Source organism: Nerophis lumbriciformis, linkage group LG27, assembly GCF_033978685.3.
Source record: "Nerophis lumbriciformis linkage group LG27, RoL_Nlum_v2.1, whole genome shotgun sequence".
Taxonomy (NCBI): domain Eukaryota; kingdom Metazoa; phylum Chordata; class Actinopteri; order Syngnathiformes; family Syngnathidae; genus Nerophis; species Nerophis lumbriciformis.
The window spans coordinates 23,896,120-23,922,706 of NC_084574.2; the positions used below are offsets into that span (position 1 = coordinate 23,896,120).

The following is a 26,587-nucleotide window of genomic DNA, read 5'->3' on the forward strand; positions in this document are numbered from 1 at the left end:
AAACAATCGTAGATTTTACAGTAAAAACTGTGGCAGTTTACATTTATATGCTCTAAAAAATAGTTTTTAAAAACATTGTACATTTTTCAGTAGCATTTAGTCAACTGAGCTGTCAGTTTTTTTAATTGTTGTTTTTTTATAGTGTACATTAAAATAAAAACAAGAAATATTTTTCCAATAATATCATGGACAATTTATATTTCCTTACAATTCTCTGTGAAAATGTGTATCTAGGGCATTTTAAACAGTGTTTCTGTACACTGTATATTATGTAAATATGAAAACAGTAAACCTTTCTGGCTAGAAATGGAAAATAGCACAGGCAAAAATTCACTGTTTAAAATATTCACAAGAATATACAGAACTGAAAAAATAAAACAAATGAGGTAACCAATAAAAAACTTATATATATATATATATATATATATATATATATATATATATATATAACAGAGAGAGAGAGAGAGAGAGAGAGAGAGAGAGTGAGAGTGAGAGAAAGACAGGCAGACAGAGAGTGAGACAAACAATTTCATTTTTTTCCATTATTTCATGCTGTGATGAGTGCTAAACATCACGAGTAAAGTACAAAAAGCGCTGATACATTAAAAAAGTAAACATACAAAAGTTTGTTTCATAAATGCGAGCAAAAATCTCTTGAGGTTGATGATGTTCTCTTTTCTTGCAGCTCTGCTACCTCAGTCCTCTTTGGGCTTGTTTGAGTAATGAATCAAAGTCAAGCTCCTGGAACCTGTTAACTGGAGACAGCTCTGTATCCTCGCTTGCATCTGAGGAACAACGTTGAACAAATGAATAATGATGAATATTATTCTTTAGAAAGAAGTAATGGTAAATTCTAAAACAGTCTACAGTCTAAGACTAGTTGTATGACATTTAAGTTTTACCATTCAACATTTTTTGGAAAACATACCACTCAAGTAAAAAAATAATTTGTGGGAAGGGACCACCGTCAAGCCTGACATTTGTGTATTTGCTTTTCTTTAGCTGTTGTCTGAACAGTCTCAACCATTAATGCTAAGAGAAGTGTGTGAGAATAATACCATATAAATACTCACAATAACATTGTTGGCTTTCCCGTGAAATATTAGGGTAACCCTAAAATGCACTATAATCATGTACGGGCAACCTTAATTTGACGTGTTCTAAACTTTTGAATGTCTGACAAGTCCATAAGACCTGTTGTGAATTTTGCCGTTCAGCTCCTTGTTAGAGAACAGCAAGTTTTACAGAAAGTACTGAAATAATGTCTGACATCACCCCTGCCTTTAAAAAACCGATTATGACAAGGGGCCATTTTTTTTAATTTTGCCCTGGTCACAAACAATGCAGGTGCACTCTAAAGTATCTTATAACTTTTCATGCATGACCTATGCATTAGCTTTTAACTGCCACAAATAAAAATTACATATGAACAATTATAAACGCAAAAATTTAGTACATACAATTAAATGTGTTTTTGGGGGAGCTTTGCTGAGTCTGCAAGTGGTCAAGTGTACCAATGACTACGTTTCCATGCACTAAATTAGTCTGATTTCTCAAACAAATTGGCTCAAAATAAGCATTCTACAACAGACCTAGATTATGCGATCGAAAACCAGATCTTCTCGAATGGGTGTGGCTGCCAGTCTCAACGTATGGGATATAACCGCGAAGCAGATCCCATTCAATCAACAAATAAGCAAAAACTAGAATGAAGAGGAGACTGTATATTAAATTAAAAGACAAACATTTTTAAGTGCATAAATGGGATAAAAAAAGAAACTCAGATTGAAGAAGGTAGCTAAGAAAATGGAAAATGTCGGCTCCATTTGGACTCCAGAACAAATACGAGTGTGATGGCAGAGAATGGAGCCGGTAAAGAAGAAAGAGTAAAACAAACCTTTACATGCTGCCTTTATACAATCCACACTGATTAACAATAACTGTATCCCGCACAACTAGCAAGTTTGTACATAACAATATGAGCCCTCATCTTAAGCAGAATCGGGGCACAAACGAGCTTTTCTTTCGGACTTAAAACTCCATCAATCCACAGAGTTATTTTAATGAATTTCAGGACACTCAAAAGTTTTCTTTCCATTTTCCGTCCAAAAAATCATTTAAAACAACTCTTCCACCAGTCTTTGCTTAGGACCTGCATCAAACAACTCCAAGTACATTCATGATCGTGGCGCAATTTCGGATTATTTGCTGATGTGTCTGCTATTTCAAGGTCAGCATAGCCATTAGAGATGTACTATTTGTAATCTGTGCCAATATTACAGCGGACATCAGGTACAACAAAAACTGGGCTTTTGACTTGTCTGGAGCCATAAAGATGTCTTGTTTTGGTCTGACGTCATAGGTCAATCGGAAAAGCCATACATTTATCTGTGCTAAAAGGAAATAAGCGCTCCCCCAGTGTGCGGGAGGGAGGCACATGGCGTAGGACCTATAATCGCATTAGAGAGTGTGCATGGACACTGGGACTTCACATGTAGGTGTGAAAATACAAAAAAAAAACACTATTTGAGAAATCAGACTAATTTAGTGCATGGACACGGAGTCACTGACTCTGGTTATTGTTTTATCTCTGGGCTGCTTGCAGTAGCATCTTGCTGCTGTGGGACGCAATCCAGGGTTGCTTTTTTGTTGAGTCTTTGCATCCATGATTGATACTTTAGCCTGATTGGACATACACACACCATGTGTTGGATGTGGAACTCACACAAAGGAGAGTGCTGTAGATAGTTCTGTTTGTTAGCTCCCGGTTTCATGTGTGCGCAAAGCATTTAATGTGCGGCTCCAATCACTTGCTCAATGCTAGACGAATATGCTTGAAGTGTTCTTACTATTAAATTATTCTCGCGAGACAGCTTTTCTGTAAACAAAAAATACTATCACGTATTAAACTCGTGACATGAGATCTTGTCACACCCCGAGTTAAGACTGTTCAAAACAAGATGTGTCAGGTGTCTGTTGATACTGTTTTTCAGGTTAAGATAGCGTTCTGTTTAGAGATGTCCGATAATATCGGCCTGCCGATATTATCGCCCGATAAATGCGTTAAAATGTAATATCGGAAATTATCGGTATCGTTTTTTTTATTATCGGTATCGTAATTAATTATTTTTTAATTAAATCAACATAAAAAACACAAGATACACTTACAATTAGTGCACCAACCCAAAAACCTCCCTCCCACATTTACACTCATTCACACAAAAGGGTAGTTTCTTTCTGTTATTAATATTCTGGTTTCCTACATTATATATCAATACAGTCTGCAAGGGATACAGTCCGTAAGCACACATGATTGTGCGTGCTGCTGGTCCACTAATAGTACTAACCTTTAACAGTTAATTTTACTAATTTTCATTAATTACCAGTTTCAATGTAACTGTTTTTATATTGTTTTACTTTCTTTTTTATTCAAGAAAATGTTTTTATTTTATTTTATTTTATTAATTTTTTTTTAAAGTACCTTATCTTCACCATACCTGGTTGTCCAAATTAGGCATAATAATGTGTTAATTCCACGACTGTATATATCGGTTGATATCGGTATCTGTAATTAAAGAGTTGGACAATATCGGAATATCGGATATCGGCAAAAAGCCATTATCGGACATCCCTAGTTCTGTTTTAATGTCTTACTTCATACTTAAAAAAAACTTCATATTTTTAAAAAATACCTAAAACATTGCCTGTAAATGTTTTATGATGGCAATGCTTTAGCCCTGGTAAAATTACTTATAGTTAAATAATTTTATATGTGAAAATGTCTTGGAAATTAGAACAAATCCGAAGTTCTGAAGTTACAGAAGGGGCCGCGTTTCCACTGTACTTGGCTTTGTTGGACTCTCACCTAGATCTGCATAATTTGAATTACAAAACTGTCTTCTTCCACCAAAGCAGATGTCAAATGGCAGCTCATCAGGCCTTCTTAATTTTCCTCCATTATCAATGGCTGTGAAAGCATCCTCCATGTTGTAGAATGTGACAAAGCCATAATGGTCACTGTAGAATCCAAAATGTAGAATTTTAATCCTACCAAACATATACAAAAAATATATATTTTCTCGCTGTGTACCTACCCTTTATTTCTAAAATGCAGCGACACACACTCCACCTCTCCAAACTGAGAGAAGCGCTCTCTGAGTTCATCGTGAGTCATGGATCTGCGGATGCGGCCGATGTACACCACTCTGCGCTCATCCTTTTGAAGAGGAATTTACACGTTAAGCAATTGTGCTTGTGAGCTGGGCAACAAACACATACTCAAAGTTTACATGTAAAAATGAACTCACAATAGCTTTTAGCTTCTGAATCCTTGCTTCCTTCTCCATCTTTAGCTTGTGGGACACTCTGTTAAAAGGGTTTAAGCAACATCACAAGTTGTAATATTTTTTATACCTGAATGGAAAAGGGAAAAATTCCCATTGTCAGACTAACCTGTAAACGTCTCTCCTGCTGTTAAGACAAGTCCGTGAGAAAGGAGACGGAGACCTAGACCTGGAACGAGACCATGATCGGGATCTTGACCTGCTGCATCTTAACCGTGCAGAAGACAGTTTGTGTGGACGAGGCGGTGAACGAGAGACGGAGGGAGAAGGGGATGACGACCAAGACCTTCTGCCTGAACGCGTGTGATCGAACCTGAGAACACCATGTATTGAAAATTACATTATGCATTAAAACTATCAACCAAGAGAGGAACTATCTGACTACCTTTGTCTTTTTGGGGAGCAGGATGCTGAGCTGGAGGATGATGAAGAGGAACGGGAGCTGTGCAAGAGAGGCGATCTTTTTCGGTACTTTCTCTTCTCTCGTCCTCTGCTTGGTGGGCTAGGTGGAGGTGTCAGTGGCGTACAAGAAGGAGCGCCTCCATACAATGGATCTGCATGTGTGGACGAGGAAGACTGCTGTTTCTCACCAGCAGCCTTGATGGCCGTGTCAAACGTCTTGATGGAAGCTTCCTTGTAATCAACAGAGGAGATGGTCTCCTTAACGTCGTAAGTGGTTTTAGGAATATTCCTGAGAGGAGTGGGCGTAGGCGTAGGCATACAGTAGTCATGATCTGAAGTCACTGAAGAACATGTGTGAGGAGATGCAGAAATCTCTGAATTGTTTGTCCTCCTGCATGGCAAAGGACGCGGATCAATGATCTTTATGGCCTTGGATGGAGAAGTTCTCCATCTTACTTTTCCACTAGTGTCCTGAGTGCTGAGAACGACTTCAGTGCCAAGGGGCTCAGGGATTTTCACATTTTCCAACTTTCTCTCGAGAACTGGCACAGTCGTGGCAGATTTTGGTATTCTTAAGTGCACATCTTTGACAGATTTATCTTCAACAGTATTTCCAGTGTTGTCTGTGTGTTTAAGTTCAGGAAGTGGCTCATCCTCTTTAGCTGCGGAACAAACAATTACAACAGGTCATATAACACACATTATTATTGATCCAAAAACGATTAAATTCAGAGTTGGGGGCTTAACCTTTTTAATTGTCTATTATGGATGCTGGGGAAAAAAATGTAATCACAATTCTTACTTATTAGAATTCAAAATCGATGCAAACTTTTCAAAAATTGATTATTAAAAATATGCTTTTTAAGAATTGATTATTACAAATATGCTTTTTAGGCCACCTGTGCACTTACTCTCTGTGTGTAATGTTTGTTAGGCAACAGTCTCTATAGTGTTTTGTTCCAGCAAGGGGTGGGGGGTTTGGCTCACTATTAGTGTTAGCTAGCTAGCATTGTTGTTAATGTTTCAGCATGAAAAAAAGAGGAATACAGTCAGCCCCGTTTTAACTGAAGGCAATTGTTTGAGATTAAAAAAAATTTCCTGTGTAAGCAATAGCTTAACATGACATATTCAATGTCATTGTATTATGATTGCTGCACTGACAGCGCTAATGTACCCTGTGCATGTGTGTGTCTTATTGACATACACTACAGCCTGCAGGAGATTCATTCAAAAATGAAGTGTAATCACTATTATGTGTTTTTAATACTGATTTATAATAATTGTTAAATTTTCTCCTTTGTTATTGTATCAAATATATGTGCAGACCTAAATCAGTGATCATTTGTGGCTCCAAAAATTAAACATGTCAATACAATCCGTTCAAATGGTCGGATCAAAATATCAGAGTACGGTATATATTGAGGTGTGTCATGTCATTTTTGCAATGTCATACATACATCTGTGATGTTTGTCCTGTTATGGTTGTAACATTACGTACGTGTGTGTGTGCGTGTGTGTGTGCGCGCGATATTGATCTGTATGCGTCTGCTACAGTACATAACTTGTAACTAAGTATATTAATTATATTAAGATGCAAACTAGTTGTTAACACTTTATGTATGCTGAGCTCTACAAGTGTTGGACATTTCAATGAGTTCAGATAAATAATAGAAAATATATAAAGGTTTGCATTCTCCCTCTCAGCTTTTGTGATCACGTGTTTCTGTTTCTGTGTATTTATCATTTTACAGTCAGTTGATAAAAATCTTATAATCTAAATTTTCTTGAACATAACCACTTTTTAACGTCCCAGCAATTCTGAAGATAATGTTTCTGGCCTCCCCCTCACTCTCCACAGCGTAGCAGTAATAAAGACAGGCGAAAGAAAATAAGAAGAGCACAAGTAAAGTCGAACATCACGTGCGACGGCATCTTGAAAGTAAACAAACATTTGTCGCATCTGCCTTACGTCACTGCTGGCAAACGGCAAGGGTTGATGACGTAGCGAGACCCGAGCGACGTCTGTATGCATCAGGGCATATTTGCAATACTTCGCCATGGTACTAGATGCTAGAGCCAAGGGGGAGGGTCAAGTAGAAGAGGGGAAGGAGGGGAAGGTAAATTCCGAATTTAGCCTGAGGCTATGTCTACACTAAGCCAGATAACCCCTTAAACAAATAATTATTTAGCCTAAGCCTCGTGTCAGCCACACTAAATTTAAGTTTAAGGTCCCCCTCCTTGGACAATTTTTTACACGGGTAAGTGCGCCGTATATTTCTTGAATCTCCGGCTCTTAGCTTTGTATGGACTCATTGATCGTTTACAAACTGAGTTCGGAGAGGAAGTGACGCCAGAAAGACCGCGCCCCACACAGGAAGTGACGTGAGAAAGAACGCGCCACAGCCAGCTTCATAACAACCCGTTCTGTAACTCGGCGGCAACCACTAGAAAGATGGAGGCGAGTCATCCAGATATGCCCGTGTTTCTCCTTCTTGTACATGTACAGGCGCTTTTGGAAATCACACATCAATACGTTAGGAGAAGGAAACGGGCGATTGCAGCTATTTCGGATACAACACATCTCAGGCGGCAACATAGCAATTTTGAGCGACGGTTTTGGATAAGCCCTGGAAGACGGCAGCCTGATGGGATATGTTTGTCACCGAGTGTGTTGTGTCAGAGGAACGGCAAGAGAACTTTCGAATGTCCAGATCAGCTGTGATTCTACTTAGTGAAAAACTTTGTCCATTTGTCGAAGGAGAGACGACAATGCGGGCTCCCGTGGACAAGGGAAGACTACGAAAAATAGCGAATGTATTTTGACTGGCAAAGCAGACTTTCAGTTATTGTCCGTGATGTATGTCGGGCGATTATTCAACATCTAGTTTTGTACTCCGTAACTATTGTGAAGCATGAAGTGGTTGCGGCCGTCAAGTACAACCGCCAATTTCAGCCTACAAGCACAGTGTCCTGTTGTTGGTTGTTGTAAAATTTTCTTTATCACATTGTTTACTTTCACACGTCTATTAAAGATATGACTCATGTATGACGGCTCAGGTGTGATTCACTACAATTGTCTAACAGCTGCTGACGGTGAGGCAAGCAAGGTTTACTGTTAAAAGAAATGTGGCAATAGTCTGCATTGAAACATAGGGTAAGGATAAACTTTAAGGTCAGAGGTGACTATGACGTGTGCATTTTTTCACGCATGCGTACTAGGTCTCGTTGCGCCGGCGGACGGAGGGGGCCCTAAACGGTGGCATTGTTGTGTGTGGACATGGAGAAGGTTAGGTAGGATTTACCCTGGATAACCTTATCCAGGTTAGTGTAGAAGGGGCCTTAGTCTTTAACATACCTGCCGACCTTGAATAAATGTTGTAAAAAATACTCTTAAAAAAAACAAAAAAAAACAGAGACAGAGTCACAAATGCCTTGGTTTCTTTGTTTGGCAATTCGATTCTGCGGAATTATGTGCGGGCAAATGGACTAGTTTGCTATGCATAATGTTTGGTCGTATAACCCAGACTATTTCCAGAAACCAGGGCACCAGAACAGAATCCTACAATGTACACTATATGTCACTATTTTCCATCTGTCAAATAATAAAATAATTTCCAACGAGACTAAATGGAAAATTATAGTTTTTTGTCAGTGATAACTTACCTTGTTTTTCCTCAAACTGTTCCAACAAACTTGTAAGATCAGGGGCTTCAATCCCTATAATGGAACAGACCAACAATATATAATGTTTTATGATCACTTATATTTCATAATTTTTGTTTATTGTTCAGTACCTGACTCAGCTGCAGTACTTGTCTCTGTATTTGCAAGCTGCTGTGATGGTAGCGGTACCTCAGGAGCAGAACATGTAGCGGGAACCTCAGGTAACTTATTCTTGACTGGCTGACTGTGGTGTGATGGCATGGTTTTACAAGTTGATGCATCTGGACTGGTTAACTGACAAATCTTTGGAACAGTGATGCTTGGTGGATTCCTGCACTCTGAACTAGATTTGTTTTGAAGCATAATGGGGCACGGTGTGGTTGTCTCAATTAACTTGCTATCAACAGGGAATGTTGGTATTGTGGGGACTGTGAATTCAACATTAGAAAGTGGTGAGTGATGACTGGATGAGGCTGGTGTGTGTGTAACAGACAAGGGGAGTAATACAGGGTTTGGGGGATCAGTTGTGTACAGTGTTCTATTGTTTACTAGACTGTTTTTGCTTACAGGTCCATTACCAGGAATTTCAGTGAGCTTGTCCGGAAGTGGACTTTGAGGTGATAAGTTTTCAGTTTGTAGAGGATTGAATCCACAACACCTTACAGAAAATTGTGTCATCTTCTTTACTGGGTGAGGTGTGTGACATGTCTTGTGAGTTTTTTGGGGTTGGGAAGTGCGGAGTCTGGGAAGGTCCGGGTGATGAAGTTTAGACTTGATCCCACATAGGTTCTGTCGCTGTCCATGTGAACAGAGAATTGGTGTCAGTTCTTTGGGGAGTTCAGAAAGGGAAGGCCACTTGGTGGTGTTGTTCCCCTGCTTCTCCACCAGAGGCTGCTTTTTTTGCCGCAACTGCCTGTACTCTTGGAGGCTTAGCGATTTGGCTTTCATTTCCCTTTTTAGTAGTGGTTCTTCAGCCTTGTTAGGGACTTCTGTAGTTAACTCCGCAGGTTGTGGATCAGCTGGACTTTGCACTGCTTCAAAGTCGTTTAATATATCTGCAGTGGTTACACTGGGGAGATTGTTCAGGTTAAATGGAGATTCCACAGACTGATCAAATGAAACTACTTGAACCGGACCAAAGCTCACGTTTTTCTTTGCCCTGGGGTACAGATGTCTGGAAGAGTTGCCATTCAGCAGAGTACTTTTTAACAGGGCTTGACTGTCTTGGTTTACATCCTTCTTTGTCCCTCCTAGGGGTGTCTCATCATCAGACACAACATTTATATCTTCATCGCTGTCTCCAGTGGGCTTCTCATACTTCCATACTTCTTCCTGGGAAAATATTGTGTGTTTCCTCTCCATATTGTCCCTGGACGAAGTTGATGGTCCAGCTGCGTTATGTGGCTCCTTTCCCACTTCCTCCTCCTCCACATGCAGTTCAAGGCAGTAGGGGTGCATGAGTTTTACCAGGTTGACCAGGGAAGAGGATGTGAAGACCTCCACGTCATTATCTGCTTTCTTAATTTGAGCTGGAAACAATGTCTGACTTTGTTGTCGAGATACTGGGAGCAGTCTGACGACTTCCTTCTTTTCTTCTTTGCCTGCGCCGCTCTTTGTTATTCGGTTCAAACTGGGGGATTTTGATCTTGTTCTCAGTTTGTCAGTGAAAGGCGCTTCATCCTGTAAAAACATGAAGATAGGAAAAAAGTTTTTGTATTAATTCCGACGAGCAACAAGTAATCACTGACTCATATGAATTATTTTCTTGCTCTTACAAGTTTTGTTTGGGCCAATAAAACAAGTGATGTGTGACAGGAAAGTGAGTAAAAAATATTTCTTAACGTCTCCCTGAGACAAATATTCATGAATGTGTTGTTAATGTTAACAAACAAACTTCACTCATTTTGGGAAGCATTTAAAGTATAGCGATATCTTTGTTTACATACACCCCACTGATTCGCTTTTCAATTTCCCACGGTTTTCATTTGCCATCCGGTTTGCATCAGATGTCCAAACATTACTTGTAACAAACTCGCACTTTGATCAAGAAAGTAAAAAACAATATTAAATTAAAGAAATAACTTGTGGCAAAACCCAATCCCAATTTTCACCTTAAATCTTTGTTTTACCCCTTGGCCCTCAGTTTTGCACCTTCACGTCAAGCAAGTAGTACCCCAATTATTAGTAAATTATAAACACAATTGATTTTCATTGCACATAAATATTGCCATGTTTTGACAGGGTTTTTGCAAGTATCAGCAAATCTAATTTAATGCTTTTTAATGCCATTTTTAGCGCCACTTTAAAAAATCTTATGCCCATGTCCGACCCCATATGGTTATTATATTATATATAGTCAAAAGTTTACAACTGTCTGTATACACACAATTGTAAGCATTTGACAATAGTAATCTTAAATAGTTGAAACGTTTACATTAACTGTTACTGTATAGTGAATTACAATTGGCTCGCAAGACTGTTTCATCTGAGAATTTATTTGTATTTATTTATTTTTCTGTAGTACCATCCAGTGTTCTGACTTTGTGCACGACCGTAGACAATAGCCAATAAAAAGGTTCCGCCTGTCAATCGTCACACTGTACCTTCAATCAAAAAGTTTAAAGGAGAACTGGACTTAAGCCCTCTAAATAGACAGCCAATTCTGAATTAGTTAATCAATATAATGTACCTAGAAGTCATTTTCTAATTTCATATTTATGCTGTAAAAATGCTTTTACTGTGGGAATGTCAGAAAATAGGTTGTGGTGTCTTGTGAGAATTGCCTTTTTAGACCATCCTAGGCCACCATATGTGGTGCCTGCATCACGAGAGTTGTTAATGTTAGCCAAGTTAGCTAATATGTATTGAACAGCTGAAATGAAGGAGTTGTGAATAAAACAAGCTCAGCTTCCTCATTAACATGACATGATGACAGAGTTAAGGACTACATGCCTACAATGACAAAAAGAGGGGCTAAGTTTGGACCCCACAGTTGTTCAATTTTGCCGTCCAGTGGAGTAGCCGCTATGGAGGCAGCACTTTTCCCGCTTTCGGACCTTACAATAACTCTAGTATCCAGTTTTAAAGCCACAGATAAAGAAAAGAAACGAACAGACAGAAGTAGCAATTTATCTATGACCACAACGTTCTTAAGTTCATTTTCATTAATCGTTTCGGATGGATTGACGTATTGACTATCGGCCAAGTCCTACAATTGTATTACATTTTGAATGCCTCTGGACATCGCAATGCTTTTTAATGGCATTTAAGGCTTTCATTTTTGCAAAATCCTTTTAATGACTTTTAATGCCCAGCGGCAACCCTGTTTGAATGTTTTCATTCAATCAATCTTGAATGAGAAGTGGGCCTGGCCTCGCCTATACTCGTGTTTAGAGAGTAGCTGAAAATGAGCTTTCCCTACTAGAAAAGCCACAAGCCGCCAATGGTATATGGCCTGTGTTACACTGTACAATATGGTTTATTTCGCACATGCATCAATTACAGCATGATACATCACACAATTTCCAGTTTCTCTTTTCAACATGTTCAAAAAAAAGTAGAAGCAGCAACAAATAAAAAATAGAGCAAAATGATATAAGAAAATATATATGTTAACAATAATTACTATTAACACAGATTTGTTTACAAACATATTTACAACTTTTTTTTAGCCTTTTTAAAAGAAACCATGTGCATATTTGCCGATTATGCAAATTTTACAGTCATATTGATCCTGCCCCAGCCACGTCCCTACCGCCACAAGTATACTGCCAATGTAGGGGGAACCTATGCAAAATTTTGAGCAAAGAACCATCATTACATGTTATGTAGACCACAAGGATGTGTTTTAAATGAAGAAAAGAAAAAACTTAAGACCGCTTTAAATTACGGTATAAGGGACGTTAAATCGCAGTGAGAGGCGACGAGCTGGGGTAGCAATTCTTGTTGCCCCCCGGCTCAAAGCCTGCACGTTGGAGTTCAACCCAGTGGACGAGAGGGTAGCCTCCCTCCGCCTTCGGGTGGGGGGACGGGTCCTGACTGTTGTTTGTGCTTACGCACCAAACAGCAGTTGAGAGTACCCACCCTTTTTGGATACACTCGAGGGAGTACTGGAAAGTGCTCCCCCGGGTGATTCCCTTGTCCTACTGGGGGACTTCAACGCTCATGTTGGCAACGACAGTGAAACCTGGAGAGGCGTGATTGGGAAGAATGGCCGCCCGGATCTGAACCCGAGTGGTGTTTTGTTATTGGACTTTTGTGCTCGTCACAGATTGTCCATAACGAACACCGTGATCAAACATAAGGGTGTCCATACGTGCACTTGGCACCAGGACATCCTTGGCCGCAGTTCCATGATCGACTTTGTAGTTGTGTCATCAGATTTGCGGCCTCATGTTTTAGACACTCAGGTGAAGAGAGGGGCGGAGCTTTCTACCGATCACCACCTGGTGGTGAGTTGGCTGCGATGGTGGGGGAGGATGCCGGACAGACCTGGTAGGCCCAAACGCATTGTGAGGGTTTGCTGGGAACGTCTGGAAGAGTCTCCTGTCAGAGAGAGTTTCAATTCCCACCTCCGGAAGAACTTTGAACATGTCACGAGGGAGGTGCTGGACATTGAGTCCGAGTGGACCATGTTCCGCACCTCTATTGTTGAGGCGGCTGATTGGAACTGTGGCCGCAAGGTAGTTGTTGCCTGTCGTGGCGGTAATCCTAGAACCCGTTGGTGGACACCGGCGGTGAGGGATGCCGTCAAGCTGAAGAAGGAGTCCTATTGGGTTCTTTTGGCTCATAGGACTCCGAAGGCAGCAGACAGGTCGGTACCTGTCTGCTGTCCTATGAGGCCAAGCGGTGTGTGGCTTCAGCGGTCGCGGAGGCAAAAACTCGGACATGGGAGGAGTTCAGGGAAGCCACGGAAAATGACTTCCGGACGGCTTCGAAGCGATTCTGGACCACCATCTTCCGCCTCAGGAAGGGGAAGCACTGTCAACACCGTGTATGGTGCGGATGGTGTTCTGCTAACCTCCACTGCGGATGTTGTGGATCGGTGGAGGGAATACTTCGAAGACCTCCTCAATCCCACCAACACGTCTTCCTATGAGGAAGCAGTGGCTGGGGAATTCCGTGGTGGGCTCTCCTATTTCTGGGGCTGATGTTGCTGAGGTACCGTATTTTTCGGAGTATAAGTCGCTCCGGAGTATACGTCGCACCGGCCGAAAATGCACAATAAAGAAGGAAAAAAACATATATACGTCGCACTGGAGTATAAGTCGCATTTTTGGGGGAAATGTATTTGATAAAATCCAACACCAAGAATAGACATTTGAAAGGCAATTTCAAATAAATAAAGAATAGTGAACAACAGGCTGAATAAGTGTACGCCATATGACGCACAAATAACCACCTGAGAACGTGCCTGGTATGTTAACGCAACACATCATGGTAAGAGTCATTCAAATAACTGTAACATATAGAACGTGCTATACGTTTACCAAACAATCTGTCACTCCCGATCGATAAATCCGATTAAATCTTCCTCCCTGGTGTTGCCTCTGGTATGCGCCGTTTCTTTTCTTTCTGCTGCTCGATCGCCGTTTTCTGCTGCATATTTCACTACGTCCGGTTTGTAATCTGCAGTACGGTATATGATTTCCTTTTCGATGCCATTTTAGTTCAGCCCTTCTCAGTTTTTATAAGTTACCGCCAATGTTGAAATAATCAATTTTAATAGCTACAGATGTAACAGCAGTTAGCATCCCATGACCCACAATGCACTTCTGCCATGACGCACAATGCACTTCTGCCATGACGCACAATGCATTTCTGCCATGACGCACAATGCACTTCTGCCATGACCCGCCCCCGCCGAATTCTTATTGGTTGACGTGTGTGACGATTGCTGACGTGTGTGTGACGATTGCGGACATTTGCTTCGTCTCTTACGCGAATGAGATAAATAATATTATTTTATATTTTACGTTAATGTGTTAATAATTTCACACATAAGTCTATATGTCGCACCCTCGACCAAACTATGAAAAAAACTGCGACTTAAAATCCAAAATATACGGTAGTTAAAAAGCTGCTCGGTGGCAAGGCCCCAGGGGTGGATGAGATCCGCCCGGAGTTCCTTAAGGCTCTGGATGCTGTGTGGGGCTGTCTTGGTTGACAAGACTCTGCAGCATCGCGTGGACATCGGGGGCGGTACCTCTGGATTGGCAGACCGGGGTGGTGGTTCCTCTCTTTAAGAAGGGGAACCGGAGGGTGTGTTCCAACTATCGTGGGATCACACTCCTCAGCCTTCCCGGTAAGGTTTATTCAGGTGTACTGGAGAGGAGGCTACGTCGGATAGTCGAACCTCGGATTCAGGAGGAACAGTATGGTTTTCGTCCTGGTCGTGGAACTGTGGACCAGCTCTATACTCTCGGCAGGGTCCTTGAGGGTGCATGGGAGTTTGCCCAACCAGTCTACATGTGCTTTGTGGACTTGGAGAAGGCATTCGACCGTGTCCCTCGGGAAGTCCTGTGGGGAGTGCTCAGAGAGTATGGGGTATCGGACTGTCTGATTGTGGCGGTCCGCTGTCTGTACGATCAGTGTCAGAGCTTGGTCCGCATTGCCGGCAGTACCGTAAGTCGGACACGTTTCCAGTGAGGGTTGGACTCCGCCAAGGCTGCCCTTTGTCACCGATTCTGTTCATAACTTTTATGGACAGAATTTCTAGGCACAGTCAAGGTGTTAAGAGGATCCGGTTTGGTGGCTGCAGGATTAGGTCTCTGCTTTTTGCAGATGATGTGGTCCTGATGGCTTCATCTGGCCAGGATCTTCAGCTCTCACTGGATCCGTTTGCAGCCGAGTGTGAAGCGACTGGGATGAGAATCAGCACCTCCAAGTCCGAGTCCATGGTTCTCGCCCGGAAAAGGGTGGATTGCCATCTCCAGGTTGGGGAGGAGATCTTGCCCCAAGTGGAGGAGTTCAAGTACCTAGGAGTCTTGTTCACGAGTGAGGGAGGAGTGGATCGTGAGATCGACAGGCGGATCGGTGCGGCGTCTTCAGTAATGCGGACCCTGTATCGATATGTTGTGGTGAAGAAGGAGCTGAGCCGGAAGGCAAAGCTCTCAATTTACCGGTCAATCTACGTTCCCATCCTCACCTATGGTCATGAGCTTTGGGTTATGACCGAAAGAACATGATCTCGGGTACAAGCGGCCGAAATGAGTCTCCTCCGCCGGGTGGCGGGGCTCTCCCTTAGAGATAGGGTGAGAAGCTCTGCCGTCCGGGGGGAGCTCAAAGTAAAGTCGCAGCTCCTCCACATCGAGAGGAGCCAGATGAGGTGGTTCGGGCATCTGGTCCGGATGCCACCCGAACGCCTCCCTATGGAGGTGTTTAGGGCACGTCCAACCGGTAGGAGGCCACGGAGAAGACCCAGGACACGTTGGGAAGACTATGTCTCCCGGCTGGCGTGGAAACTCCTCGGGATCCCCCGGGAAGAGCTGGACAAAGTGGCTGGGGAGAGGAAAGTCTGGGCTTCCCTGCTTAGGATGCTGCCCCCACGACCCGACCTCGGATAAGCGGAAGAAGATGGATGGATGGATGGGACATTAAATGTTCAATATTCCATTTATCCTTTATAAGCATTTCACATTATTTTCTGCATGTAAGACCATAATTATTCTCTATAATATGTATTTATATTTTTGCCTGGAAAGGATTAAATGGATTTACATTATTTATTATGGCAAAAAAAAATGTCATTTTCAGTATGATTTGCTATTCCTCTGACCTTTTGGCACATGGCAGAAATACAATTCTTAACACAGAGGTACTACTCTAATTGCTAGTGCACCCACCTTCGTCCTGAACCCACATGGCTGATAGGTGAGAAGCTTGGTGTCTGGCAGAGTGTCAAAAGGAGAGAGGGCACTGCCCACGTCATCCTCCACACAGTCTAACATTTGAGTCAATGCCGAGAGCAAGGTCTCGTTTTCTGTGTCCTGCAGGACAAAGGACAGGAAAGTAGGAAAATATTACCATCCAGTGGAATCAAAGCTTTCATTGCCTGTAACGGATTTGCACTCTGACCTCTGATAAGACAGTGGAGTCCTCAAAAATGGCCAAGATGGCGTGATCCAAACAGGACTGTTGGTCCATGTCCTCCCCGCCTATGTCACCACCGTATGGTCCAATCTGTCAACATGTGGACATAGATAGGAATGTAAGAGAGTAAACATCTTTATAATCTCCCCTGTTTTACCACTCTGCAATGACTTGAAAAACGTCTCACTCTGACAGAATGAGGGTGCATTCACACTTGTCATTTTTGGCCCAGTAAAACAAACTAGTCGTTTACACTATAATGTAAATTACAGGCGTGAACGCTAATCGTATCACACTAAAATGACTATGATTAACTATTTTTAAATGTTTAATCCCAAACAGATTACCGGATGACTGGTGTGAATGCATGCACCCTGTCTTGATAAACAAAAACAGGTTGGGTTACCTATTGTATGCCTGTCAGGTTACTCAGGAGGCATCATAACACGCTTACCGTATTTTCCGCACTATAAGGCGCACCTAAAAACCACAAATTTTCTCAAAAGCTGACAGTGCGCCTTATAATCCGGTGCGCCTTATATATGGGTTAATATTAATATTAATTTTCATAAAGTTTCGGTCTTGCAACTACGGTAAACAGCCGCCATCTTTTTTCCCCGTAGAAGAAGCGCGCGGTGCATGCTGGGATATGTGACGTTTCATTTCCATTTGTGTGTTTATGTAAAGACCCCAAAATGGCTCCTATTAAGTGTGTTGTCTGTCTAATTATAAATAATGCAGACGAGGCGTGTTAACTGAGTTCTCAACGTTTACTCACAGTGTGCTCATAACCACATTCTAACTCCCAGCATACAACAACGCTTCTCAGGGCTACCGCGCATGCTCGTCACTATCGTTGCATGCTGGGTAGTGTAGTTGTTATATTTGCTAGCTCATAACATCACATTAAGAGACACGCTTACGCGCTTAATTCAATACTCGCCGTCATTCCGGGTGGATTGACAAAAGACCTCCAGCCGCTAGATATTGGTGTCAACAGGGCATTCGAAGCTAGACTGCTAACTGCGTGGGAACAGTGGATGACAGAAGGCGAACACACGTGACGTTCACCAAGACAGGGAGACAGGGAGACAGCGCCAGACGACATACGCCACTATCTGCCAGTGGATCGTAAATGCCTGGGCAGATATTTCGGTCACAACTGTGGTCCGAGCTTTCCGGAAGGCAGGATTCATGGAACTGCTGGACAACAGCGACACTGACTCCGATTACTTCGACGAGACGGAGCCGGCCATTTTGGATCCCACATTCGCCCAACTTTTCAATTCGGACACCGAAGGAGAAGAATTCGAGGGATTTATGAATGAAGAATAACTTCAGAAAGTGAGCGTTATGTTTATTTTGTGTGTTGTGACATTAACGTTCGAGCAACATTATGTTGCTATTGCTCTGCACTATTTTGAATTTTACTATGTTTGTGATTGCACATTTGCGTACATTTTGGGAGTGAACAGAGTTGTTAGAACGCTGGTTTTTAATATATTATTAAAGTTTGACTGACCTATCTGACTGTTTTTTTGACATTCCTTTAGCGCAGTTAGATGCGGCTTACAACACGGGGCGGCTTATAGGTGGACAAAGTTTTGAAATATGCCGTTCATTGAAGGCGCGGCTTATAACCCAGGGCGCCTTATGGTGCGGAAAATACGGTAATCTAAGATTACTTTCATGTGACAAACTTTGGAAACCAACAAACCAAGATCAGAAGTTGAGCATATGTGCTTTGTCCATGACCCAAGACAATATTATTATACTTATTTAGTTTAATTTAATAGTAACAGTCAGTTTGGTCGATTTATAATGCGTATTAGATTGGCAACACAGCTCATTCAACATTTGTCAAATACGATGTTTGTCTGCCTTTTTTGTTGGTTTAATAATCTAAATAAGACAAACTATGGTGATGGTTATTACCTGCTGTTATACTAGTAGGCTACCAATAACATTTGACACAGGCGTTTCCAGCAAAGGTTAACAGGGGTATCAAACGTACGGCCCGAGGGCTGGATTAGGCCCGCGAACAGGTTTTATCCGGCCCGCGGGATAAGTTTGCCAAGTATAAAAATTAACCTGAAATTTTTGAATGAAAGAAACAGCTGTTCTAAATGTGTCCACTGGATGTCGCAATAGCAATTATTTGTATCTTTGTAGATGATGCTACATATGTACAAAATAAACCACATGATGTTAGTGCACCAGTCGAGGAAAATGATCAAACTGTATAAATAACATCCTGTAATTTGATTTTGATATAATTTTTTTTATCTTGATAGATTGAAAATTAACACCAATGAGTTGACTGATGAACATTATCACATAATGTATTCAGAAAATATAAATAATGACAAATAAAGTATATGTACTATTAACCGCAACAGGTAATTGTAAAAAAACCCAACAACATTAAGATTTATACATTTTTAGAATGTGCTCGTTCTATTTTTAAACAAAGAAAACAATCTGAAGTTGTCTTTATTTTTAAGTTATCGGGCCGTGATTTTACCAGTCCGGCCCACTCTGGAGTAGATTTTTCTCCATGTGGCTCCCGGTCTAAAATGAGTTTGACACCCCGGCTACCAATAACATTTGACACAGGCGTTTCCACTAAAGGTTAGAAGGTACTGCAAATGTTGGTATCAATTTGATACCAAGTACATGCAAGGACCTGTATTGTCACGTACTGATACTTTCAACTTGGACATTTGTCAAGATCATTTAGTGGCCTAGTGGTTAGTCCGCCCTGAGATCGGTAGGTCGTGAGTTCAAACCCCTGCCGAGTCATACCAAAGACTATACAAATGGGACCCATTACCTCCCTGCCTGGCAATCAGCATCAAGTGTTGGAATAATAATAATAATGGATTAGATTTTATATAGTGCTTTTCTATTATTAGATACTCAAAGCGCTCACAGAGAAGTGGGAACCCATCATTCATTCACACCTGGTGGTGGTAAACTACATTTGTAGCCACAGCTGCCCTGGGGTAGACTGACAGAAGCGAGGCTGCCAGTTTGCGCCTACGGCCCCTCCGACCACCACCTATCATTCATTCATCATTCATTCACCAGTGTGAGCGGCACCGGGGGCAAGGGTGAAGTGTCCTGCCCAAGGACACAACGGCAGCGATTTGGATGTCAAGAGGCGGGTAGCGAACCTGCAACCCTCAGGTTTCTGGCACGGCCGCTCTACCTACTACGCGATCTTTGGTGATTTAACCCCCAATTTGGTCGATTTATAATCAACCAATTTGGGGGTTAAATCACCAAAAATGATTCCCGGGCGCGGCCACTGCTGCTGCTCACTGCTCCCCTCACCTACCAGGGTGTGAACAAGGGGATGGGTCAAATGCACAGGTTAATTTCACCACACCTAGTGTGTGTGTGTGTGACAATCATTGGTACTTTACTTTAGCTTGAATGATTTCAAGCAACCAAAATACTTGTCATCCCATTTAATTGTTAACAAGTACATATTATTCGAACAATAATAAAAGACAGTGCAGCGATATCAAAATATTCTGTTCTAATACACCAACAATCATTCTGATAGTATCGATCGGATATCAGCATTACATCGGTATCGATATTTAAATCAATCTGACTGTCTCTAGTTACCATGAAAAAAACAACAACCGCAAGTAAAGAAAGTGAGGAAATTTTCATCGCAATGGCGACATTAAACGTCAAAATGATTACATTTAAGTGCCAACGTTTATTAAAACCGTCGAACATATAGTATAAATGTGTGTATTTGGATTAGACAAGTTTAAAAATGTTACGCGATACCAAACCAAGCTCAGAAGTTCATCATATCTGCTTTGCCCATGACCCAAGACAATATTATTTTACTTATTTATCCATGCATCCATTTTCTACCGCTTATCTCTTTCGGGGTCGCGGGGGTTGCTGGAGCCTATCTCAGCTACAATCGGGTGGAAGGCGGTGTACACCCTGGACAGTGTCTGCCTTTTTGTTGGTTTAATAATCTAAATAAGACAAACTATGGTGATGGTTATTACCTGCTTTTATACTAGTAAGCTACCAATAACATTTGACACAGGCGTTTCCAGCAAAGGTTGGTATCAATTCGATACCAAGTACATACAAGGACCTGTATTGTCAAGGACTGATACTTTCAACTTGGACATTCGTCAAGATCATTTAATAAATGTAGGCAAACAAAATAGTTGTCATCACATTTAGTTGTTAACAAGTACGGTACATATTATACCATTAACAACATAAGACAGTGTAGCAATATCAAAATATTCTGTATTTATATATACACTATATTTGCACAATACAACAAAACCAGCTGGAGCAGTGGTTCTCAAATGGGGGTATGCGTACCCCTGGGGGCACTTGAAGGTATGCCAAGGGGTACGTGAGATTTTTTTTAAATATTCTAAAAATAGCAACAATTCAAAAATCCTTTATAAATATATTTATTGAATAATACTTCAACAAAATATGAATGTAAGTTCATAAACTGATCATCAAATCAAGTAGGCTATTCCATTCATTACAATGCAAAAATGCAATATTCAGTGTTGACAGCTAGATTTTTTGTGGACATGTTCCATAAATATTGATGTTAAAGATTTCTTTTTTTGTGAAGAAATGTTTAGAATTAAGTTCATGAATCCAGATAGATCTCTATTACAATCCCCAAAGAGGGCACTTTAAGTTGATGATTACTTCTATGTGTAGAAATCTTTATTTATAATTGAATCACTTGTTTATTTTTCAACAAGTTTTTAGTTATTTTTATATCTTTTTTTCCAAATAGTTCAAGAAAGACCACTACAAATTAGCAATATTTTGCACTGTTATACAATTTAATATATCAGAAACTGATGACATAGTGCTGTATTTTACTTCATCTCTTTTTTTCAACCAAAAATGCTTTGCTCTGATTAGGGGGTACTTGAATTTAAAAAACTTTCACAGGGGGTACATCACTGAAAAAAGGTTGAGAACCACTGAGCTAGAGAGTGCTGCAAAACACCGACAATCATTCTGCTAGTATCGGTTTTATGCAAGCAAAATAGTTGTCATCACATTTAGTTGTTAACAAGTACATATTATACCATTAACAACATAAGACAGTGTAGCAATATCAAAATATTCTGTAATTATATATACACTATATGTGCACAATACAACAAAACTATCCAGAGAGCGCTGCAAAACACCGACAATCATTCTGCTCGTATCGATCGGATATCAGCATTACATCGGCATCGATATTTGAATCAATCCGAGTTACCATGAAAAAACCCCGACCGGAAGTAAAGAAAGTGAGGCAATTTTCATTACAATGGCGACATTAAACGTCAAAAGGGTTACATTTAAATACCAACATTTGTTAAAACCGTCGAGCATATAGTATAAATGTGTGTATTTGGATTAGACAAGTTTGAAATGTTACGCGATACGAGTCAATACTAATGTCATAATGGAATCCGAGTAGTTTTTAATGCATTTGTAGAGGCAAAAGATGAACGACAGTGACGGATGTGGCGAAGAAGAATGGCTGAACAGAAAGAACATTCCAGTCAGAACATCTTGTTCTCCTTTTGCTGTCAGCAACATAGTCATGCCTTCGGTAAGCCTGGGCTATCCTTAGCGTCAATAAGCAAAAATAAATACTTGAGATAACCCCACGACGACAAAATAGACAACTTGTGCTCCAACTAAGATCACTGATATCCTCCTTCTCCTCACAGCCACGTGTCGCCACTCGCGCATGTGGCAGTGAAACATCTCCTATCATGGCCACCAGAACCCGCTCCAGTCGAACTTTTAAGCAACCGAGAAGCTTAAATGACAAAACAGTACCTGGCTCGGATTGACGGAGCTCGCAAAGTCGACGTTACCGGCATTTAAAGCCTCGTCTATGTATCTCCACTGCGACGCCATCTTGCCGCTCCACATGGTAGACCTGGCAGGCCGGGACACGTGGTCACCGGCAGCGCGCGAAAAGAGGAGGCTGACCTGGGAGCAGTTTGGTACGCGCAACATGTTAGGCGAAGACGAGGAATCTGATCCTGGATCGGTTATATTTTACTATCAATATTGGGCTCTTACTTTGTTAAAGTACAATGGTTGATTGTTTTTAACTCTTTCTGATAACATATTTTTTCATGTTATAAGAAACATGCTACTCCAATTCACGAATATTTACCAATACGTCTCACTTCGAATACATGTGCTTGTTTTCATGGCGTAAAAGTGACATCTAGCGTCCAATTGAGGCCACTACATTTCCACTTTGGGCGATAGGGTTTTGCTATCGATTCAAGTAAATGCAAGGCCAGTGTTGCAGATGCTTCGGCTGAAATCATTAATAATAAGAATAGAGAATAAAACACATCGAGTCAGATATTATATACAATATTGTTTGTGAACGATCTAACAATATATACATACTGTACAAGGCCGGGACACTTGGTCACCGGCAGCGCGCGAAATGATTAGGCTGACCTGGGAGCAGTTTGGTACGCGCAACATGTTAGGCGAAGACGAGGAATCTGATCCTGTATCGGTTATATTTTACTATCAATTTTGGGCTCTTACTTTGTTAAAGTACAATGGTTGATTGTTTTTATCTCTTTCTGATAACATTTTTTTTTTAATAAGAAATAAGCTACTCCAATTCACGAATATTTACCAATACGTCTCACTTCGACTACATGTGAGGGTTTTCATGGCGTAAAAGTGACATCTAGCGTCTGATTGACGGCACTACATTTCCACTGTTACTTCCTATCAACAACGCCACTTCCCTATCTCTCCCCATAAGTCCCGCCCCCCAGCCAAAGTCATTAGCTCACACCCTGTATCCAGCCTCTACAATAAGGTTGTATAAATACTGTACAATGTAACAATGTCAACAACATGCTGGACTCTACAAAGAGGTTCCGCAGCCTCCGAAGCAGATGTAACAGCTTCTTCCCTCAGGCCGTAAGACTCTTGAACGCATCACAATTAAATTAAATGATCCCCTCAACACCCCCCAAAATGGATTAACACGCTGGAATAAAAAAGACAATATAAGATACATCCATAAACGTGGACGCATGTGAAAAAATAAATGCACCTTATTGCTTTTTTATCCTGCACTACCATGAGCTTATGTAACGAAATTTCGTTCTTATCTGTGCTGTAAAGTTCAAATTTGAATGACAATAAAAAGGAAGTCTAAGTCTAACATACTTGTTTTTTTGCACAAATTATCAACATTATTATTTGAAAACAATCTAACAATATATAAATAATGTACAACAATGCAAACAAAATACTTGTTTTTGGCGGGGAAAAATAACTACAATATTATTTGCGAACAATATAAAAATACATAATGTACAACAATGCAAGACGGTAAAATGGCAAAAAAAATGTTTGGTTAAAAAATTATCAACAATATTTGTAGATGTTCTAACAGTATATAAATACTACAAACAATACAAGACAATCTACATTTTTAAATCTAAATTCAGTACTGTATCTTTGTTTAGCTATCTACTATAATACCTGCAATATACAGTTTGTCCACCAGATGGTAGACTTGTACACTTCCTTTTCAATTATCCCCTCACTTTTTTATTCCACTACTGGAGCTAATAAATTGTGAATTTATGATGTGGTTGCTTTCACCACCTGTTCGCAGCAAATACCAATCAGATATTCAATACATGGTTTAAATGTACACACAACGAATTGTTCTCTTTTCACGCCCTGCTATCTAGTATTATCTCCCTGCTTTTCATAGAGGACGATGCGTGTGTCTGGCCCGTTATCACAGGCATACCAGCAAGGGGTTGACCTTTATTGAGAATGTCATGGCGGTTAACAGAGTCAACGGCTGTACAAGATTAATAGGGAATGAATTATAGTCCTGGTAAGCACTTGTATAACCTTGTATACAAGGTTCCTAGTGTTCTTTGTTGATGAGTTCTATGCTTGTGTTCTGGTCATGGCCTTTAACATGTATGGAAGTCATGTTGTCATTGCTGTCTGTTAGTGGGCAGTGTTAAGCAAAATAGTATTTGAATGGATAGGGATTGGATGCAGGAAGAACACATAAAGAGGCAGGTGGGGAAATACTTACGCAGTCAATTACAAAACCCAAAACCCGTGAAGTTGGCATGTTGTGTAAATCGTAAATAAAAACAGAATACAATGATTTGCAAATCCTTTTCAACTTATATTCAATTGAATAGACTGCAAAGACAAAATATTTCATGTTCGAACTGGGAAACTTTGTTATTTTTTGCAAATATTAGCTCATTTTGAATTTGATGCCTGCAACATGTTTCAAAAAAGCTGGCACAAGTAGCAAAAAAGACTGAGAAAGTTGAGAAATGCTCATCAAACACTTATTTGGAACATCCCACAGGTGAACAGGCTAATTGGGAACAGGTGGGTGCCATGATTGGGTATAAAAGCAGCTTCCATGAAATGCTCAGTCATTCACAAACAAGGATGGGGCGAGGGTCACCACTTTGTGAACAAATGTGTGAGCAAATTGTCCAACAGTTTAAGAACAACATTTCTCAACGAGCTATTGCAAGGAATTTAGGGATTTAACCATCTACGGTCTGTAATATCATCAAAAGGTTCTGAGAATCTGGAGAAATCACTGCACGTAAGTGGCAAGGCCCTTGACCTTCGATCCCTCAGGCGGTACCGCATCAAAAGGCGACATCAGTGTGTAAAGGATATCACCACATGGGCTCGGGAACACTTCAGAAAACCACTGTCAGTAACTACAGTTTGTCGCTACATCTGTAAGTGCAAGTTAAAGCTCTGCATGCAAAGCGAAAGCCATTTATCAACAACACCCAGAAACGCCGCCGGCTTCGCTGGGCCCGAGCTCATTTAAGATGGACTGATGCAAAGTGGAAAAGTGTTCTGGTCTGACGAGTCCATTGTTTTTGGAAACTGTGGATGTCGTGTCCTCCGGAACAAAGAGGAAAAGAACCATGCAGATTGTTATAGGTGCAAAGTTCAAAAGCCAGCATCTGTGATGGTATGGGGGTGTAATAGTGCCCAAGGCCTGTGAAGGCACCATTAATGCTGAAAGGTACATACAGGTTTTGGAGCAACATAAGTTGCAACGTTATCATGGACGCCCCTGCTTATTTTAGCAAGACAATGCCAAGCCACGTGTTACAACAGTGTGGCTTCATAGTAAAAGAGTGCGGGTACTAGTCTGGCCTGCCTGTAGTCCAGACCTGTCTCCCTTTGAAAATGTGTGCGCAATATAAAGCCTAAAACACCACAACAGAGACCCCCGGACTGTTGAACAACTTAAGCTGTACATCAAGCAAGAATGGGAAATAATTCCACCTGAAAAGCTTCAAAAATTGGTCTCCTCAGTTCCCAAACATTTACTGAGTGTTGTTAAAAGGAAAGGCCATGTAACACAGTGGTAAAAATGCACCTGTGCCAATTTTTTTGCAATGTGTTGCTGCCATTAAATTCTAAGTTAATGATTATTTGAAAAAGAAAAGTTAAGTTTCTCAGTTCGAACATTAAATATCTTGTCTTTGCAGTCTACTCAATTGAATATAAGTTGAAAAGGATTTGCAAATCATTGCATTCTGTTTTTATTTACCATTTACACACCGTGCCAACTTCACTGGTTTTAGGGTTTGTATGTGCCCAAACTGAAATACCTTGGAGAAAGCAAACCAACTGATGGTTTGCTTTCTCCATGATGAATATAAACATTCACCATATGCAAAACACAGTATGATTTAATTAATCCACTTCAGTTTCAATATAGTTTCTTCTATAAACCCCCTCAGTTCCTCTGCACTGTTACACCTGCCTCTACCTGCACTCTCACACACACACGCCACTTTTGTTTCACACAGGTCTTAAAACACATTACGGTCTGAAATGAGGCCAAAGCCTCTGTCAGTCTCCTGCGGGTGCAGTATGAGTTTGTTCACGTGTGTGTGTGTGTGTGTGTGTGTGTTGAGGAGGGGGAATTCAGTGTAAGTGGGTCACCTTACTGCAGCGTTCAACACAAAACAACCACGTCAATACTTAAACAC

At 40.9% G+C, this 26,587-nt stretch overlaps 1 protein-coding gene across 1 annotated transcript; it reads right to left on the minus strand.

Moving 5' to 3' along the window:
* Positions 1–436: 436 nt before the first annotated feature.
* Positions 437–22,570, minus strand: LOC133624616 (uncharacterized). The gene is made up of 11 exons (XM_061988327.2): positions 22,362–22,570; positions 16,485–16,589; positions 16,253–16,396; positions 8,540–10,088; positions 8,409–8,462; positions 4,729–5,407; positions 4,453–4,656; positions 4,308–4,365; positions 4,095–4,216; positions 3,866–4,017; positions 437–785 (listed from the first exon to the last, which is right to left on the minus strand). Exons 1-11 carry the CDS (start codon positions 22,542–22,544, stop codon positions 691–693), a joined length of 3,345 nt encoding a protein of 1,114 aa, XP_061844311.1. The 5' UTR covers positions 22,545–22,570; the 3' UTR covers positions 437–690.
* Between the last annotated feature and the right edge of the window lie 4,017 nt (positions 22,571–26,587).